This window comes from Mobula birostris, chromosome 9 (assembly GCF_030028105.1).
Source record: "Mobula birostris isolate sMobBir1 chromosome 9, sMobBir1.hap1, whole genome shotgun sequence".
In the NCBI taxonomy this organism is placed as follows: Eukaryota; Metazoa; Chordata; class Chondrichthyes; order Myliobatiformes; family Myliobatidae; genus Mobula; species Mobula birostris.
Window position 1 is genome coordinate 145,753,568 of NC_092378.1, and position 19,070 is coordinate 145,772,637.

Below are 19,070 nucleotides of genomic sequence, written 5' to 3' on the forward strand. Positions count from 1 at the left end.
CTAGGCAACATCCTGGCAAATTCTTCTCCAAGTCCTCGCCAGTGTATTTATGTCTCTCCTAAAGTGTGGTGACCAAACCTCCAACTGATTGAAGATTAAAGATTAGCTTTAATTGTCACATTTACATTGATACATATAGTGAAATGAATCGTTTGCATCAAATCAAATCAGTGGATTGCGCTGGGCAGCCGATAAGTGACAACACAGCATAACCACAATTCTTTCACCCTAACTGTACACCTTTGGAATGTGGGAAGAAACTGGAACATCTGGAGGAAACCCATGCGGTCACGAGGAGAATATAAAAACTCCTTACAGACAGTGGCAACCTAATTAGATTAGATTCAACTTTATTGTCATTGTGCTGAGTACAGATACAAAGCCAATGAAATGCATTTAGCATCTGACCAGAAATGCAAAGAATAGTGTTATTTGTAAAATAACTGCGAATAAAAAAGTGCTACAGCACACAAATATAAAAGTACTGAGACAGTACAATACGGATGCAATACTGCTTAGCGCTGTGATGTGAGGTTCAGCAGGGTCACAGCCTCAGGGAAGAAGCTCTTCCTGTGCCTGCTGGTGCGGGAGCGGAGGCTCCTGTAGTGCCTACCGGATGGGAGGAGAGTAAAATGTCCATGGGGTGAGATGCATCCCTGATAATGCTTTTTGCCCTGCCTAGGCAGCGTTTATTTATAGTAGATGTACTCAATGGTGGGCAATTGGGTGCCGATAACCAAAGTTTTGAAAGTTGTATCATGATCTCCAATGCTCTTTTCTACGCTATGTCCTGACCAATTAAGGCCAGCATCCCAGATGCCGTCTTCTACCTTATCTACCTGCATTGCCCTTTTTAGGGATCTATGGTCTTTCTGGTCCTCAATACTTCCTTGGGCTCTATCACTCATGGTTTACTTCATGATTTATGCCCTACCCTAATTAAATAAAAATATAAAGAGGACTGCAGCTGCTGGAAATCCAAAGCAATACACACAAGATGCTGGAAGAACTCAGCAGGTCAGACAGCATCTTTGGAAATGAACGTTTCTGGCCGAAACCCTTCTTCGAGACTGGAAAGGAAGGGGTAAAATGCCAGAATAAAAAGGTGGGGGGGGGGGCGGGGGAAGGTGGATAGCTAGAAGGTGACGGGCGAAGCCAGGTGGGTTGGAAAGATAAAGAGCTGGAGAGGAAGGATTCTGATAGGACAGGAGAGTGGACCAGAGGAGAAAGGGAAGGGGGAGGGGCCCAGGAGGAGGTGATAGGCAGATAAGAGGCCAAAGTGGGGAACAGAAAAGGGGAGGGGGAGGAAAATTCAGTTTTTTAACTGGAAGGAGAAATCAATATTCATACCATCAGGTTGAAGGCTACCCAGATGGAATATAGTGTGCTGCTCCTCCATGTTGCTGATCTTGGCACAAGAGGCGGCCATGGACAGTCTCTCTCTCTCTCTCTCTCTCATTATATGTAGATATATTAGGATTATGACTGGTTTTTAATTCTGGAGCAGTTGAGCAATGGGTCTGGAAGAAGAGAAAAGCTTAGGGCATCAATAAAGTACATACCATTGCATCATCCTCATCCCGGGGTGAATACGCCAGTGTGCTCGAGGAAGATGGAGTCCTCCGATGCTGCTTGAAAGTATTTGTTCCATCAGCTGTATATGAAATAGGTAAAATGATTTCACCTTTATTTTAAAATCATGAGAAGACATCACTTTGAATTCTACACAAAAAATGTTGAACGTATCGGTGGCGGGGGGAAGGGGAATAAAAACAATCAGGTCTGAAGGATGCAACGTGCCCAGATGACTGATGAGGTAGTGTTCCTCAAGCTTGGTTAGGCCTCAGTGTAATGGTGCAGGAGTCCACTGACCAGTAGAGCGGACATGGAATGGAAAATTAAAATGCAGGCACTGGGGAGCTCAGGGTTACTCCTGCAGAATGAACACAGATGCTCTGTAATGTGATCATGTTTGGTTTCTCCATGCAGAGGAGACTAACTTGTGAACATGTGAAACAGTACATTAGACTGGAAGAGATAAGTTATTTATCAATACATTGCCCCTCAGCAGGTTAGGGGACTGGATTTCAGTAACTTGCCCTCAATCTACAAGTTCCAGGTACCGTTTTAGACATAGAATAGTACAGCACAGTACAGGCCCCACAATGTTGTGCCGACCCTCAAACCCTGCCTCCCATATAAGCTCCCACCTTAGATTCCTCCATATACCTGTCTAGTAGTCTCTTAAACCTCACTAGTGTATCTGCCTCCACCACTGACTCAGGCAGTGCATTCCACGCACCAACCACTCTCTGAGTAAAAAACCTTCCTCTAATATCCCCCTTGAACTTCCCACCCCTTACCTTAAAGCCATGTCCTCTTGTATTGAGCAGTGGTGCCCTGGGGAAGAGGCGCTGGCTATCCACTCTATCTATTCCTCTTATTATCTTGTACACGTCTATCATGTCTCCTCTCATCCTCCTTCTCTCCAAAGAGTAAAGCCCTAGCTCCCTTAATCTCTGATCATAATGCATACTTTCTAAACCAGGCAGCATCCTGGTAAATCTCCTCTGTACCCTTTCCAATGCTTCCACATCCTTTTACAACAGCTTTAGCAAAGTTTCCCTTAAACTTCATAACAAAGATATTCCTTTGTGAATTACTTGAAAAAAACTGTCAGCCTTGCAAAGCATAAGTTTATTTTTATGAACCCTGCAGTCTCTGATAACTACCTCACTTTAAAGAGTAAAACATGCAAGATCACAAAGAAGAAACAGGTGAAGATTCTGGACCTGTGAAGCTTCAACTGTCCATTTCCTTCTACAGGTACTGCCTAATTTGCTGAGATCCTCCAGCAATTTGCGTTTGGCTACAGATTTCAGCATCCGTAGTCTCCTGTGTCTCCTAGGCGTAACTTATGTTCCTACCAAGATTAACTCTTGATTTTTGTATGATGGTGCACAGTAACTGTGTCTTATTAGATTAGAATAAGAAAAGATGCATCAGTCTTACGGAGATAACTAAACATTCAGATGAAAGAGAGAGAGACAGAACGGGAGAGGGGAGGGGGGGAGAGGGGAGGGGGGAGGGGGGAGAGGGGAGAGGGGAGAGGGGAGAGGGGAGAGGGGAGAGGGGAGAGGGGAGAGGGGAGAGGGGAGAGGGGAGAGGGGAGAGGGGAGAGGGGAGAGGGGAGAGGGGAGAGGGGAGAGGGGAGAGGGGAGAGGGGAGAGGGGAGAGGGGAGAGGGGAGAGGGGAGAGGGGAGAGAGAGAGAGAGAGATACACACACACACACACACCTGTTCTCGCTTACCTTTAGTGATGGTGGTGACAGTGGAATATGCTGGACCAAACGTTGTTTCCATTCTTGTCTGTTTTTGAAGGAAAAATAAAAAACTTTAATTCTTGGGTTTGAGAAGGAGGGTGTAGACTGGTTCTGCAATTAATGGGAAAGACAGATTTTCACATTGACTCATTTATTGTTTCATTAGCAAATAAATACTAAAGTAGCACCAGAAGGAAGTACATAAGCCTAAAGACATACACTCAACATTTACGGAACAGCTTCTTCCCTTCTTCCATCAGATTTATCAATGGTCCATGAGCCTATGAACATTACCCCACTATTTCTTTTTTGCACTATTTAATTTTTTATTGTAGCTTATAGTAAATGTTTTATGTCTTACACTGTAATGTTGCTGCAAAAACAACAGATTTCATGACACATCAGTGATAATAAACCCGATTGTGAATTAATAGCAGTCTACTGGAATGATGTTAACGATATTAGCAGTGACTAGAAGGATAAATGAATCTCAGGGTATTATATGGAGACGTACAGTATGACTAATTTGATAATAAATTTACTTCGAACTCTGAAAATTACTGTGTCACAAACTATGTGGGAGAGGTTATTACGAAATGATAATGCTTTAAATTTAATGTAATCGAATTACTCTTTCACACCAATGAAAGAGACAGCTGTGGAAATAGCAGATCTCCTGACTGCCGTCTGGCATAATGCCATTATTTAAGAAGCGAGGGGAAGGAAGAAAATAGGGATTAAAAGACCAGTTAGCGTGACACCAGTTGTAAGGTAAATTCTATAACCCATTAAGGAAATGGTAGCAATACACTTAGTAAATAATAAAATGGTGGGGTACTATCTATAATTTAAGGAGGTTAATGTTGTTTGCTGTCAACTCTAATGTCATTCTCATCGAACGTCTGCACACATTCAGTAAGAGCAGCAACTGAAGTTAAATCTTTTCTTCTCCACCAAACGTGGAGAAGACCAAGGAAAGATTCTGGACTTTCCGGAAGTGCAGATAAAACATCTCCCTCTGCACATCCATGGTTCCTTCATAGAGAGAGTTAAGAACACCAAGTTTCTGGGAGTTCACATCACTGATACCCCAATATCACCTCCCTGAAATAAAAGGCACAGCCGTGCCTCCACTTCCTGAGGTGATTGAGGCAAGCAGGGCTCCTCCCCACCCCAGCTTAGCTCAATTTCACAGAAGCACAACTGAGAGTGTTCTCACAAGTTGCATCTCCATCTGGTATGGGAGTAGCGGAGCATTGGACCAGAAGTCCCTACAAAGGACTGTGCGAATGGCTGACAGGATCATAGAGGTCTCCCTACCATCCATCGGGGACATTTATCAGGAGCGCTGCATACGCAGGGCCCCTAGTATTATCAAGGATCCTACCCATTCACCCAGCATCCTCTTTGACTTTCTACCATCAGGCAGTGGACTCTGATGAATAAAAACAAGAATGGTCGGATGAGGAACATTTTCTTCCCCAAGGCCATTAGGCTTCTAAACTCCCTACCGCGTCACATTCATAGTGTCACCGGATCATTTGTACTGTATCCTACAATATTTAATTTTTGTACTTTACCTTATCTATGTGTAATTCATTTGTACTAAAGTACTGTGTGTTATGTATACTACTGTGCTTTACACCCTGGTCTGGAAAAACATTGTCTCGTTGGGTGGTATGCATGTATATAGTTAAATGACAATACACTTGACGTGATTGGAAATGTCAGTGGAAGCCTTATCATCCTTTCCTTGCCACACTCAGATGCTGCAGAATATTTTGGTTAGTAAGACAGCTAGTTGCTGGAAGACTGCAAAACTTCATGGGCAAATTTACCCCTCTCCCCACCCTAATATTGTCTCATTGTGTTCCTCAACCTTAGCCAATTCCACCTAAGTGAGACCTGCACAGTTCCCATTCTCTACCAGTGTCAGATACACTCAGTGGCCACTTTATTAGGTACACCTGCTTATTAATGGAAATATCTAATCAGCCAATCATGTGGCAGCAACTCAATGCATTAAAGCATACAGACATGACCAAGAGGTTCAGTTGTTGTTCAGACCAAACATCAAAATGGGGAAGAAATGTGATCTAAGTTGCTTTGACCATGGAATAATAGTTGGTATCAGCCAGTGGCCACACATTTTAATTTCACGTCCCATTCCCATATATATATTATTCTTTTTCTCTCTCTCTCTCCTTTTCCTCCCTCCGTCCCTCTCACTATACTCCTTGCCCATCCTCTGGTCTTTACCCCCTCCTTTCTTTCTCCCTAGGCCTCCTGTCCCATGATCCTCTCATATCCCTTTTGCCAATCACCTGTCCAGCTCTTGGCTCCATCCCTCCCCCTCCTGTCTTCTCCTATCATTTTGGATCTCCCCCCACCCCACTTTCAAATCTCTTACTAGCTCTTCTTTCAATTCATCCTGACAAAGGGTCTCGGCCTGAAACGTCAACTGTACCTCTTCCTAGAGATGCTGCCTGGCCTGCTGCGTTCACCAGCAGCTTTTATGTGTGTTGCTTGGTATCAGACTGGTGGTTTGAGTACCTCAGAAACTGTTGATCTCCTTGGATTTTCACACACAACAGTCTTTAGAATTTACAGAGAATGCAACAAAAAACAGAAAGACATCCAATTCTGTAGGTGAAAGTGCCTTGTTAATGAGAGAGGTCAGAGGAGAATGGCCAGACTGGTTCAAGCTGACAGGAAGACATCAGCAACTCAAATAACCACACGTTACAACAGTGGTGTGCAGAAGAGTTGCATTATTCAATCTGTTTTAAGATTTTGGAGAACATCATTTGGAAAAAAAGAAGGCATCGTCAAAAAAGTAAGTTAGTCGTAAGCTTTTGGGTTTTTCTACCCAAGCAACGATTCTGTTTCAGGTGAGAGCTCAGGTGTGATACTTACAATGCTTGTACTGTCAGCAGTGGATATATTTGTCACACCTCCAGAGAAACGGTGGTAGCGATTGCTCTTGGTTGAGGTCATAATCTAGAACAACAGCCAGTTTTCTAGTTTAAGTCCATTTCCTATGTTATTAGAAAGAAAAAGGAAAGTTACTGAATATATGGCCACTAAGTTCACTGGTGAAGTAAAAAAAAAATTTTTAAATACATAATATCAGATAGCAGTACAATGTCTGCTACAACATAAGAGCAAGAAAGCATCAAAAACCACTTCCTAATATTAATTCAGTAACATTATGAAGATGATGGAATATCATTCTGATGGAAGACTTATTGATCGATTCTGCCAATGCAGCAAGTTGTGATGTAGTAGATGGAATAAAAATTTAGAAGTATTCCCCACTACAGAGTGGTCCACTATACCACATCAAATGTAGCAATTACCTAATCAACAAATCACTGGAGCTTTGAGACATTTCATGTCTATTTCAATGCTCTTAAATAATCATTTGTCAAAATGTAATCGCAGAAACTATTCGGATGTGCTGATCATCAGCCTTGTACTTTCAACATTGCTCAGCAACACACAGGTTCAGTTCAAATTGTACGATGATACACTGCGAACAAACGTTTGGGGCGGTACGGCAGCGCAGCGGTTAGCATCGCACTCTACAGCGCCAGCGACCCAGGGTCAATTCCCGCCACTACCTGTAAGGAGTTTGTACGTTCTCCCCATGAACGTGTGGCTCTCCTCCTCATCCCAAAGACGTACAGATTAGTAGGTTAATTGGTCATATGGGTGTCACTGGCTCATTGGGCCAGAACAGCCTGCTACCATGGTGCATCCTTAAATAAATAAAGACCATAAGATATAAGAGAAGAATTAGGCCATTTGGCCCATTGAATCTGCTGATAGCTGATCCATTTTTTCCTCTCAGCCCCAATCTCCTGCCTTCCTGCATATCGCTTCATGCCCTCACCAATCAAGAATCTATCAACCTCTGCCTTAAATATACCAATGACTTGTCCTCCATAGTCACCTGTGGCAATGAATTCCACAGATTCACCACTCACTGCCTAAAAATTTTCTCATCTCTGTTCTAAAAGGACGTCCCTCTATTTAGAGGCTGTGTCCTCTGATCTTAGAATCCCCCACCAAGGGAAACATCAAGGCCTTTCACCATTCGATAGGTTTCAACTAGGTCACTCCTCATTCTGCTAAATGCCAGTAAATACAGGCCCAGAGCCATCAAACACTCTTCATGACAAGCCGTTTAATCTTGGAATAATTTTCGTGAACCATGAACCATGAAAGATGAAATAAATTTCTGTGGCAGTGTGGGGAGATGGCCAACCGCATTTACTAATGTCCCCTCAGAGAGAAAAAGGGACTTGTGGTAATGTGTGGTTGACTTGAAAACCCTCAGAGGATGGGCAATACTGAACAAAGAACAAGAACTTCATATGACAGTGCTCTATGGAACCATGAACTTAGGAACTCAATACAGTACAGTATAGTATCAGAATTTTTCCCAGCTTAAAGTAAAACTTCTTAAGACCTCGCTTAAAGAGCCCTTCATCAGTCCTAATGGCAGGTCTTGGCCCGTATTGTCGACTGTTTATTCCCTTCCATAGATGCAGCCTGACTTGCTGAGTTCTTCCAGCACTTTGTGTGTGTGGCTTAGATGCAGGTAGCAGGCCACATTGTTCGGAGGCCAGACATTAAACTCCCAAAACAGATACTCTGTGCTCTGTGATAGGTAGAACTGGAATAAGTTTAATGGAATTTGTTTACTATTGTCAAATGTATGAAGGTAACGTGAAAAGCTTATCTTGCATACCGTTCATACAGATCATATCACTACACAGTGCATTGAGGTAGAACACGGTAAAATAACAGAATGCAGAATAAAGTGTAACAGCTATATTGAAAGTGCAGTGCAGCTAGACGATAAGGTGCCAGATCATAATGAGGTAGATTCTGAGGACTAGGGTCTGTCTTATTTTCCTAGATTCAATAGTCTGATACCAGTGGGATAGAAGCTGGCCTTCAGCATAGTGATACATGGCATTTGCGCCTTCTGCCCGTGGGATCTTTGATTATGTTGGTGTGATTTACCAAGGCAGTGAGAAGTGTAGCGGAAATCTGTGGAGGGGAGGCTCTACTACCAACAAGAGGAAATGACACCTGGCTTGTGGTCATGTACAATGGAAAAGGAACATTCAGGATAGTGCTGAGTGAGGAGCACAGGAAAACCCAGCACAGATGATGGACGGCGTGAACTGCCTTACAAACTATCCTTTTATGCATCCTGTCAGGCATCACCTGCCCAATTTCTTGAAGACTGAGCAGCTACTGGGCAAGTGGGTGGGGGTCTCACCGAAACCTACCATAAACTGAGATGCCTGGATAAAGTGGATATTTCCATTTATAGAAGAGTCTAGGATCCAAGGGCACAGCATCAAGATAAATGGACGAACCTTTAAAACTGAGATGAGGAGGAATTTCTTCAGCCAGGGTGCGGTGAATCCATGAAAATATCCACATCATTTAAGGCAGAGATTGATAGATCTGTTTGTTTATTTATTTAAAGATACAACACAGGCCCTTCCGGCCCAATAAGTCCATGCCGCCCAATTAACCTACTAACCTGTATGTCTTTGGAATGTGGGAGGAAACCAGAGTACCCAGAGGAAATCTACAGGGAGAATATACAGTACAATCTCCTTACAGACAGCAGCGGGAATTAAACCCAAGTCACTGGCGCTGTAGAGTATTACGCTGAGTGCTAACCACTGTGCCACCACAGTACTTGATTGGCCAAGGAATTAAGAGTTAAGGCAGGATAGTAATGTTGAAAGAGAAAAAAAATCAGTCATGACTGAATGACGAAGCACTGCGCTGAATGGCCTAATTCTGTTCCTATCTTACGGTCTACAGTCACCATAAAGGGTTGTCTGTCACCTCAGAACCTACACAGCCAGAGATGAAGCAAAACATCCTCGATCCAAAAGCACAGTCTAAGATGATGGCAGTATCTCTTTGAACAATCTTCTAGGCTTTTCTGATATTATGTTATTTACTAATGCTATTAACGTGAAGCACATTGAGCACACCTACATGGAGCACTGCCACACGAAAGCAGCATTCAGTCATCAAGGAGCACCATCATCTCAGCCATGCTCTCTCTTCACAGCTGCCATCATGAAGGTGGTACAGGAGTCTTTAGGTCCCCACGCCACCAGGCTCAGAAACATTTATTACACCGCAACCATCAGGCCCCTGAAACAATGTGGATACCGTCATTCACCTCAACACTGAACTGATTCCTCAACCTATGGACTCACTTTGAAGGAGTCTACAACTAATTCTCAGTATTTATTTATTTATTATTGTACTTGCAAAGATTGCTTTCTTTCTTTTTCACATCCGCTGATGGTCAGTCTTTGTTAGTGTGTAGTTTTTCTTTTGTCGTAATCCTGTTTCATTTCTTTGTATCTACCGTGAATGCCCACAAAAAAGTGAATCTGAAGAGGGTCTATGGCAACGTACATCTACTTTGATAACAAAGTTTATTTCGAATTTGAATATATCGTAATAAAAGATATATACATCAGAACTGTCTATGTTAAACTAAACATCCTAATTTGAAGATTAAAGTTGAATATTAACCTACATTTGTCATTCCTAATAAAAGCTGCAGAAAATATTATAGGTCACTGCCTTTCCTAATCCATCTGATGATTCCTGGATTTGGTTAATCACTTTAATAAAGGTGGGCTGTCTGAAGTTAATATGTCACATTATCCCACTCTAATTGAGTTCACAGCTGGGCATTATATTGGAATTAAAATTATACCCTAGAAATGGGAATAATGCCTTTGGAACTAAGAAGGATGCAATTGATGGCAAACTACTGGGCTAACTTGCAGGGGCACAATGATTCTCACCCTGTTGCAGGAATGCTGGGAAAATGGGAGGTTTCAGAGGGATACCTTTAGTCGGGTAGGGAATGATATCGCGAAAGAATGTGGAGTATTTGATCTGAGGATAAGTCCTTCAGTGGTTTATCCGGTTGTAGCTCCATGGAAGCTTGTATGGCCTGACATAGACTGGCATTTGTTAGAGGTAAAAAGGAAAGAAAGATATAAAACAGATTTGGTAAATGCATTTACCTGTCATGTGATGGAAAAGTATAGTGATTATACTCACATTTATACGGATGGTGCAAAGGAACCTGAAACAGGAGTGACAGGGTTTGGGGTGGTAATACCAGCAAAAGAAATTGGAATCAGCAGAAGAACATCTAATAAGTTAGGGGTGTTTACAGTGGAGATGCTGGCAGTGTTGGTTGCGTTGCAATGGGTGCAGAAAGCCAGACAAGCCAAAGCATTGATATGTTCAGATTCATCCTCAGTTCTAGCAAGTTTAAGGTCTTTTCACACAAACAGTCGGCAAGATGTACTTTATGAAGTCCTTCAGTTAGTTACAAGAATTGCAAATCAGGGAGGTCAGGTAAAATTTCTATGGGTTCCAGCACATGTAGGGGTGAAGGGGAATGAGAGGGTGGATGAGTTGGCAAAGAGGGTGTTAAAGAAAGAAAATGTGGAAATGCACATTAGTATCAGTAAAGCAGAGGTTAAGTGTGTAATCTGGGAAAAAGTCAACCGAATGTGGCAAGAAAGATGGGACAGGGAGGGGAAAGGGAGGCATTTATATCAAATACAAAAGAGTGTTGCAGTTACTAGGGTAGGTAATGGAAACAGAAGAGAGGAAATTGTGTGGACTAGGTTAAGGCTGGGGCATTGTGCATTAAACAAAACATTGAAAATGATAGGGAAACACCAGACAGGATTGTGTGAGGAATGTCAGGAAGAGGAGCCAGTAGAACATGTAGTTTTGTGTTGCAGGAAGTATGGGATACAGAGAGAGATGACGAGAAATAAATTAAGGGAGTTGGGGATGCAGGAATTCACATTAAAAGAGTTGCTGGGCATGGGTGAGAGAGCACAAGTCCGGGTATTTTTAGTGTTTTTAAGGGGTACAGGGGTTTCTTATAGAATGTGATGAATAAACAGGAATAGGATACTAGGATGGTCAAAGATGGGAGGGTGAAGTGTAGGTGTGTGTGTGTGTGTGTGTGTGTGTGTGTGTGTGTGAGAGAGAGAGAGAGAGAGAGAGAGAGATTGGGTGAAGGGATTTAGAATGTATGTCTAGTGCACATTCTGGAGCAGAGGGTGGCGGTAATGCACCATTAAGCTGGATGCCAACCGCCGTAAAACAAGATACAGACAGACAGGTGAGAAAACAGTGGCAAAGGTCCAAAAAGCTTGTGATATCTAACTGTAGAGAACTGTCTTGTTGGCAGAAAAGGTGACTGGCATTTCCCCCCGTTAGCAGTCCTGCTGAAGGGTCTCAGCCCAAAACGTCGACTCTTTATCCTTTCCATAGACGCTGCCTGACCTGCTGAGTTCCTCCAGCATTTTGTTACAAAGATCGCAGGCTGCAGTCTCCCATCACTGTAGGACTTGCATGTGTCCAGGAAAAAGAAGCAGGCAGGAAATCATTGTGAACACCTCCCACCCTGCAAACTACCTTTTCTAAAAGCTCTTTTCTGGAAAGGGCTATAGGGTTACTGCAATAAAAACTTCACAACATCTGAAAAGTTTCTTCCCCCAGGCAGTTAATCTAATCAAGAATTCTAGTTAGCTGATACATGTCACACCTTGACCAACACACCGCAGCAAATTCCTATATAGCTAGGGTGCCTAAGACACTTGCACAGTATTTTAGTAATTTTATCTATTGCACTGTACTGCTTTTGCAAAAAAAAAATGAATTTCATGACAGATGTGAGTGATGATAAATCTGATTCTGATATGGGTCTCTATTGTGGACTGAGAGTGGGAAGGCGGCAGGGAGAGGGGAATCATGGCTGGGAAAAGGGGAAGGGAGAGGGGAAAGAGTGGGAAGCACCGGAGACATGTTCTGTAATGATCAATAAACCAATTGTTTGGAATCAAACGACCTTGCCTGGTGTCCCAGAGCCGGTTGTGTCTGCCCCCACCCCGGTACTCCATCTCTGCCACCTGTCCCACACCTTTCCCACGGCACTCCTCTCTCACCATTCCCAACTTACTTTGCCCCCACCAGATTTACAAACTCGCTCTCCACTCCATGTCGACAAATACAGTACTCAAGCACCTAGCACACTCTCTCTCTCTCTCTATATATATATATATATATATAATACATACATACACAGTACTGTATAAGGTGAATAAAGTTGCTCCTTAAATGTTGAAAATAATTGATTAATCCAAGTGAAGTTAGCTTTGTTTAATGTGGCTTTAAGACCTATGGGTGGAATGAATGTCAACAAGCGAAAGGAAATTGGGTGGAGGACATAATAGGCATTTTGCTAAAGTTATGAGCTTTAAACAGCTCCCAAATGACTAATCAAGTGCCTGTGCTCTAGTGTAGAGCTGTTGGAAAGTGTGAGCAAAGACAGGTTTGGTTTATAATTTGGACTTGGTATATTACACTGAAAACATATTCTGCCCAAACTCCTTCTTTAGTGAAGAAGCTGTTTGATTAACAGCTATATCCTCATGGAATATCTGGTTGTGGCCACAGTCACCAATTTACACTCAGTGCCCACTTCATTAGCTACACTTGTACACCTGCTCATTAATGCTAATATCTAATCAGCCAATCATGTGGCAGCAACTCAATGCATAAAAGCATGCAGACATGGTCAAGAGGTTCAGTTGTTGTTCATAACAAACATCAGAATGGGGAAGAAATGTGATCTAAGTGACTTTGACCATGCAATAAATGTTGGTGCCAGACTGGGTAGTTTGAGTATCTCAGAAACTGCTGATCTCCTGGGATTTTCACATGCAATTGTCTCTAGAGTTTACAAAGGTTGGTGCAAAAAACAAGATATCCAGTGATCAGCAGTTCTGTGGGTAAAAACACTATTTTAATGAGGGAGGTCAGAGGAGAATGGTTGAAGCTGACAAGAAGGCAACAGTAAATAACCATATGTTTTGACACTGGTGTGTGGAAGAGCAGCTCTGAATGCACAACACATTGAACTTTGAAGTGGATGGGCTACAGCAGCAGAAGATCACAAATATACAGTCAGTGCCACTTTTTTAGGTACAAGGAAGTGCCTAATTAAGTGGCCATTGAGTGCACTTGCTTTAACAAATTTTGGAGAGAATGCCAAGTATTGTACTGGGTTAAAAGCTCTGAACTCATCCAAAATAAATATGGAGTTAATCTTTGGGTCTCTGATAAGAAATAATTCAGTCAAGTTAAACAGGTTAGTAGGTTAATTGGTCACATGGGTGAAATAGGGCGGTGTTGGCTCACTGGACCGGAACAGCCTGTTTCCATACTGCATTTCTGAGTAAATAAATAACACACACAAAATGCTGGAGGAACTCAGCATGTCAGGCAGCAGGAATGCTCTGCCTCAGAAGGCAGTGGAGGCCAATTCTCCGGATTCTTTCAAGAAAGAGTTAGAGCTCTTAATGATAGTGGAGTCAAGGGATATGGGGAGAAGACAGGAACAGGGTACTGACTGTGGATGATCAGCCATGATCACAGTGAATGGTGGTGCTGGCTCAAAGGGCCGAATAGCCTACTCCTGGCACCTATTGTCTGTTGTCCTGCTGAAGGGCCCAGAATGTCGACTGTTTACTCTTTTCCATAGATTCTGCCTGACCTGCTGAGTTCCTCCAGCAGAGACAGTGAGTGAGAGAGGGAGTAAGAGAGTGAGTGTGTGTATACGTGTGTACGTGCGTTGCTTTGCATTTCCAGCATCTACAGTTTTTCTTGTGTTTCAAATAAATAAATAAACACATTTTGTTCAAGTGAATTGCTGCTTTCTTTTTTCAACCGACATGACGTATTGTTAAAGTACTAAATGGTGTGGCCTGATTTTCATTCAGATAGGGGTATTCCAACATTTCAAATACTTTGGCATTTCAAGATCTACAATGAAATTTGAAATAAAAATCAACAGAGATGCTGGAAGTCTGAAACACAAAGAGAACATGCTGAAAACCTTAAAGCACTCATGGTCAGTCAGCAGCTGTGAAGAGAAAATCATAACACTGACCTTATCTATCAATCTTTCACACAAGACCATAGGTACCTGGATTGAAATGGTTTCTATTTATTTATTTGTTTGTCTATTTATTTAGATACAGTGTGAAACAGACAGCAAGCCACTTAATTAACCCTGGCCTAATCACAGGGCAATTTAAAACAATGAATTAACCACAATTTACAATGACCACAGTCTTTGGACTATGGGAGGAAACTGTAGCACCCGGCGGAAACCCATGTGGTCACGGGGGAACAATGTACAAACTCCTTCCAGACGGCACCAGAATTAAACTCTGAACACCAATGCCTCGAGCAGTAATAGCATCGCACTTAGAATTGTGAGCCGCATAGTGGCAGATAGGAGCAGCGTGGCTGGGGTATCATGGTTGGCATGGTCGGGTTGGTCCATTTCTGTATAACTCTATGACTCTATCACCATAGTCCTGAAACATTAACTCTACAAACATAAAATATAGGATCAGGCCTCCCCCACCATCACTAACGTCTTCGCAAGGTGATGCCTCAAAAAGGAGGACCCCCATCACCTTGGGCATGCCTGTTTCTAATTACTGCCATCTGAGAAGAGATATAACAGACTGGTGACGCACACTCAGTATCTAAGGATCAGTTTCCTCATCTCCACCATCAGATTTCTGAATGGACAATGAACTCATAAACACTACCTCATTATATTTTTGCATTTGCTTTGCAATACTTATTTCATTTATATATTTATTTATTATAATTAATAGTACATTTTATGTATTGCACTGTACTGCTGCCACCAAACAACACATTTCACAACATCGGTCAGTGATAATAAACCTGATTCAGATTCTGAAGATGATTGAACCCTTCTGTCTGCTTTAGAATTGACAAGATTAAAGTTCTGCATCAACCCCATATCACTTACTATCTACAATCTACAACGTCCTAGAACAGGGGTTATAAAAACATTATCTTTATGCCATGGACCCCTAACATTAACCAAGGTGTCCACGGACTCCAGGTTGGGAACTCCTGGCTCCAGATGACCAAGATGTCTTAAACCAAGCGTAAAAATAACTCACTTGGAAAGACCAATGGATGTAATTGAAATATTGTTCAGAAGACAATGCAATTTATACTTTATACTCTATTGTCACCAAACAATTGCTACTAGAGCGTACAATCATCACAGCGATATTTGATTCTGCTCTTCGTGCTCCCTGGAGTACAAATCGATAGTAAATAATAAAAAGTTAAATTATAAATCATAAATAGAAAATAGAAAAGGTAAAGTAAGGTAGTGCAAAAAAACCGAGAGGCAGGTCCAGATATTTGGAGGGTACGACCCAGATCCGGGTCAGGATCCGTTCAGCAGTCTTATCACAGTTGGAAAGAAGCTGTTCCCAAATCTGGCCGTACGAGTCTTCAAGATCCTGAACCTTCTCCCAGAGGGAAGAGGGACGAAAAATGTGTTGGCTGGGTGGGTCGTGTCCTTGATTATCCTGGCAGCACTGCTCAGACAGCGTGCGGTGTGAAGCGAGTCTAAGGATGGAAGATTGGTTTGTGTGATGTGCTGGGCTGTGTTCACGATCTTCTGCAGCTTCTTCCGGTCTTGGACAGGACAACTTCCACACCAGGTTGTGATGCACCCCAGAAGAATGCTTTCTACGGTGCATCTACAAAAGTTAGTGTGGGTTTTAGGGGGCAGGCCAAATTTCTTTAGTTTTCTCAGGAAGTAAAGGCGCTGGTGGGCCTTCTTTGCAGTGGACTCTGCTTGGTTTGACCAAGTCAGGTCATCTGTGATATTGACCCTGAGGAACTTAAAGCTTTTAACCTGTTCCACTTGCGCACCACCTATGTAAATGGGGTTGTGCAGTCCGCTACTCCTTCTGAAGTCAACAACCAATTCCTTCGTCTTGCTGACATTGAGGAATAGGTTATTGTCTTCGCACCATGCCACCAGGTTCTTAATTTCCTCTCTGTACTCAAACTCATCATTACCCAAGATACAGCCTACAATTGTGGTGTCATCAGCAAACTTATACATGGAGTTCGATGGAAACTTGGCTACACAATCGTGGGTGTACGGTGGGTACAGCACGGGGCTGAGTACACAGCCTTGTGGGGCACCAGTTGGCAAGAACTGAGTCTATAAAACCATGAAAGGCCAAAATTCAAGCACTTAATTTGATCGTTCATATTAATAATTCTGATTAGTGTTCATCAAGCTGAAACATTAACCAGTTTTCTCAACATAGGTACTGCTGAAACATCTGAGCACTTCTACCAGCTTCAGTCTTTATTTCAGATTTCCAGCACCTGCAGTATTTTGCTTTTGGTTTGTGGTCATTGATTCATGGAAGAGCACACAGTGATACACTGTGGAAGGTCAAACAAAGGCAGAGCACTGGTAAAATGGCAGAGTCACGGAATCTCTCACCCCACCGGTGCCCAGTCTGACTGTCGATCAGATCAAACAGCGAGTAAGGACGGCTCCTAGGTCAAAAAAAGATGTGGCGGCGGACCCCACTGCCAGCGCTGGTGACCCGCAGATGTACACAACAGCAACGTTAGGAGGACGGCAATGCAAATATGTTAGTGGACACGGGGGCATCGGTATCGATAACAGACTTACCCTTGCCAACAGCCGAACAGGTTATTTATATTTGGGGTGTAGGAGGGAAAACAGAAAGAAGCGAGTCACAAATACACGAAATCGGGGGAGTGCAGCTTCCAGTGTATTTCTGGGTATGTCCAAATATCGAGGGCATCATCCTTGGAACAGACATCCTCAGGGAAGCAGAAGCTGTTGTAGATTCGGGAAAGAGAGAAATAATATGGGGCAGCAAATGCATACAACCAACAGAATACACAATCTGGCTAGTATAGTCGCAGCTGCCCCAATCACCAGAGACTGGAGCCAGGATGGTGTCTATAGGTTACTTTGTCAGCAGTTCCCAGCAGTGTAGACTAGACACAAGCAAGATTGTGGTCGAGTAAAGATAAACCCAGTTAAGATAGAGGGGGGTCTGTATAAACCCCAGAAGCAGTACCTGATAAAAACTGATGCACTGACCGCTGTTCAGGGTATAGCGAAGGAACAAGAACACCAGAAGGGTGAGAGCATGAAACAGAAAGGAAATTAGTGGGCAGATATTGCTGCGAAGAAGGCAGCAGAGGAACAAGAGGCAACTGAAATTGCAAATGTGCAGGAAGAAATGGGAGAAGCCAGTTTAGTAAAATTATATGAAGAGGTGAAGGTAGAAGAGAAGGAAAAATGGAGGAGAAAAGGGGCAAAGGAGGGATCAGATGGGTACTGGGCACATGGGGAGGAAAGAGTCGCGATGGCCCCACCATGTATTAGGCAGATACTATTGAAGTTATATCGTGGGGCGATACATCAGGGAAGGCAGAGCATGATCACAACCCTCCAGCAGGACTGGTGGTGGCCAGGGATGGGCGGGAATGTTGAGAAATCCTGCCGCCATTGTATCATTTGTGCCCAGCATAAACCTGGTAAGGGCAGGAAGTTACAGCTGGCAAATCAGCCTTGGCCGAGGGGGCTCTGGGAAAACATCCAGATAGACTTCACAGGGCCCCTGCCAAAAAGCCGGGGGAAAAGTTACTGTCTAGTAATTATGGATCACTTCACCCAGTGGGTAGAGGCTTTCCCAACAAGGGACTGCACCGCCCGCATCGCTGCATGGATCCTAGTTCAGGAAATCCTCCCAAGGTGGGGAACCCCAGTTCAGGTGGATTCAGATCAGGGAGCACATTGCACGGGGAAAGTGAAGGAAATGTGCTGACTGTTAGGGATTCGACAACGGTTCCACATACCCTACTACCCTCAGAGTTCAGAGATGGTAGAAAGGATGAACCGAGCAATCAAGAATGCGTTAACCAAAGCTATAGCTGAGACAGAAAAGACATGGGTTGATGTATTACCAGGAACCCTGATGAGATTGCGCACAACCCCGAACCGCACATTGGGTCTCAGCCCCTACGAATTATTGAGCAATGCAACTCCTTTATGGGGTAATTACGGGTTGCAGGGAGACTGGGGTTTACAGGGATAGAATGATGCAATATGTGAAAGACCCTTGTAACCAACTTAACGTGTTGAAGGATCGAGCGAAACAACAGCAGCGAATCACTGATCAGAGAGAGCCGGGGGGGGGGGGGGGGGGGCGGAGGAGATAGTCCTTCCACAGCCCGTCGACCAAGTTATGGTGAGGGTGCTGCCGGAAAGGACAGGGTTTGTCCCCAGGTGGATAGGACCACAGATGGTACTCTTAACCAATGATATGTGTGTCTGTGTGCAGGCTCGGCGAGGCAGCCAGTGGAAACACTGGACCCAGGTTAAAGCATATGACTCACCCTCTTGTTGCTCCCACAGACAGAGCGGGGGATCAAGTGTACCCAGTAACCATGTAATTACAGAGAACCTAAGAGAGGAACACCAGCTGGCCATGCCAGACCTGACCACAGCTGATGAAAACATACCCGGAGGAAATGCAAAGGCAGAAAACGCCGAGAGCGTGTTGGAAAACCATGAATTGCCTGCTAAAGTGTGATGATGATGGTACTCTGTAAGGAAGGCTGATTGCTGAAGGTAGATGATTAGTTTCATAACATAGAATAGAAAAATATTGGAAAATACGATGGGGAGGGATTCTTAAGCTAAAGCAGAGACAGCAAGTTCCACCACTTCAATGGTATTTC

The 19,070-nt window shown here is 43.4% G+C and overlaps 1 protein-coding gene across 4 annotated transcripts in view; it reads right to left on the bottom strand.

Annotated features, from left to right (window-relative positions):
- traf7 (TNF receptor-associated factor 7) overlaps positions 1-19,070 on the bottom strand; it is a 118,542-nt gene that overhangs the window by 42,665 nt on the left and 56,807 nt on the right. For 2 of the 4 annotated variants that reach the window (XM_072269055.1, XM_072269056.1), the window contains exons 2-4: positions 6,240-6,361; positions 3,312-3,369; positions 1,563-1,654 (exon numbers count right to left, since the gene is read on the bottom strand). In XM_072269055.1, coding sequence (XP_072125156.1) covers positions 1,563-1,654; positions 3,312-3,369; positions 6,240-6,320 — 231 coding nt within the window. In that variant the 5' untranslated portion in view covers positions 6,321-6,361. Of the gene's footprint in view, positions 1-1,562; positions 1,655-3,311; positions 3,435-6,239; positions 6,362-16,983; positions 17,060-19,070 lie in introns of those variants that run through there. The other 2 variants (XM_072269057.1, XM_072269058.1) reach the window with 2 other exon arrangements.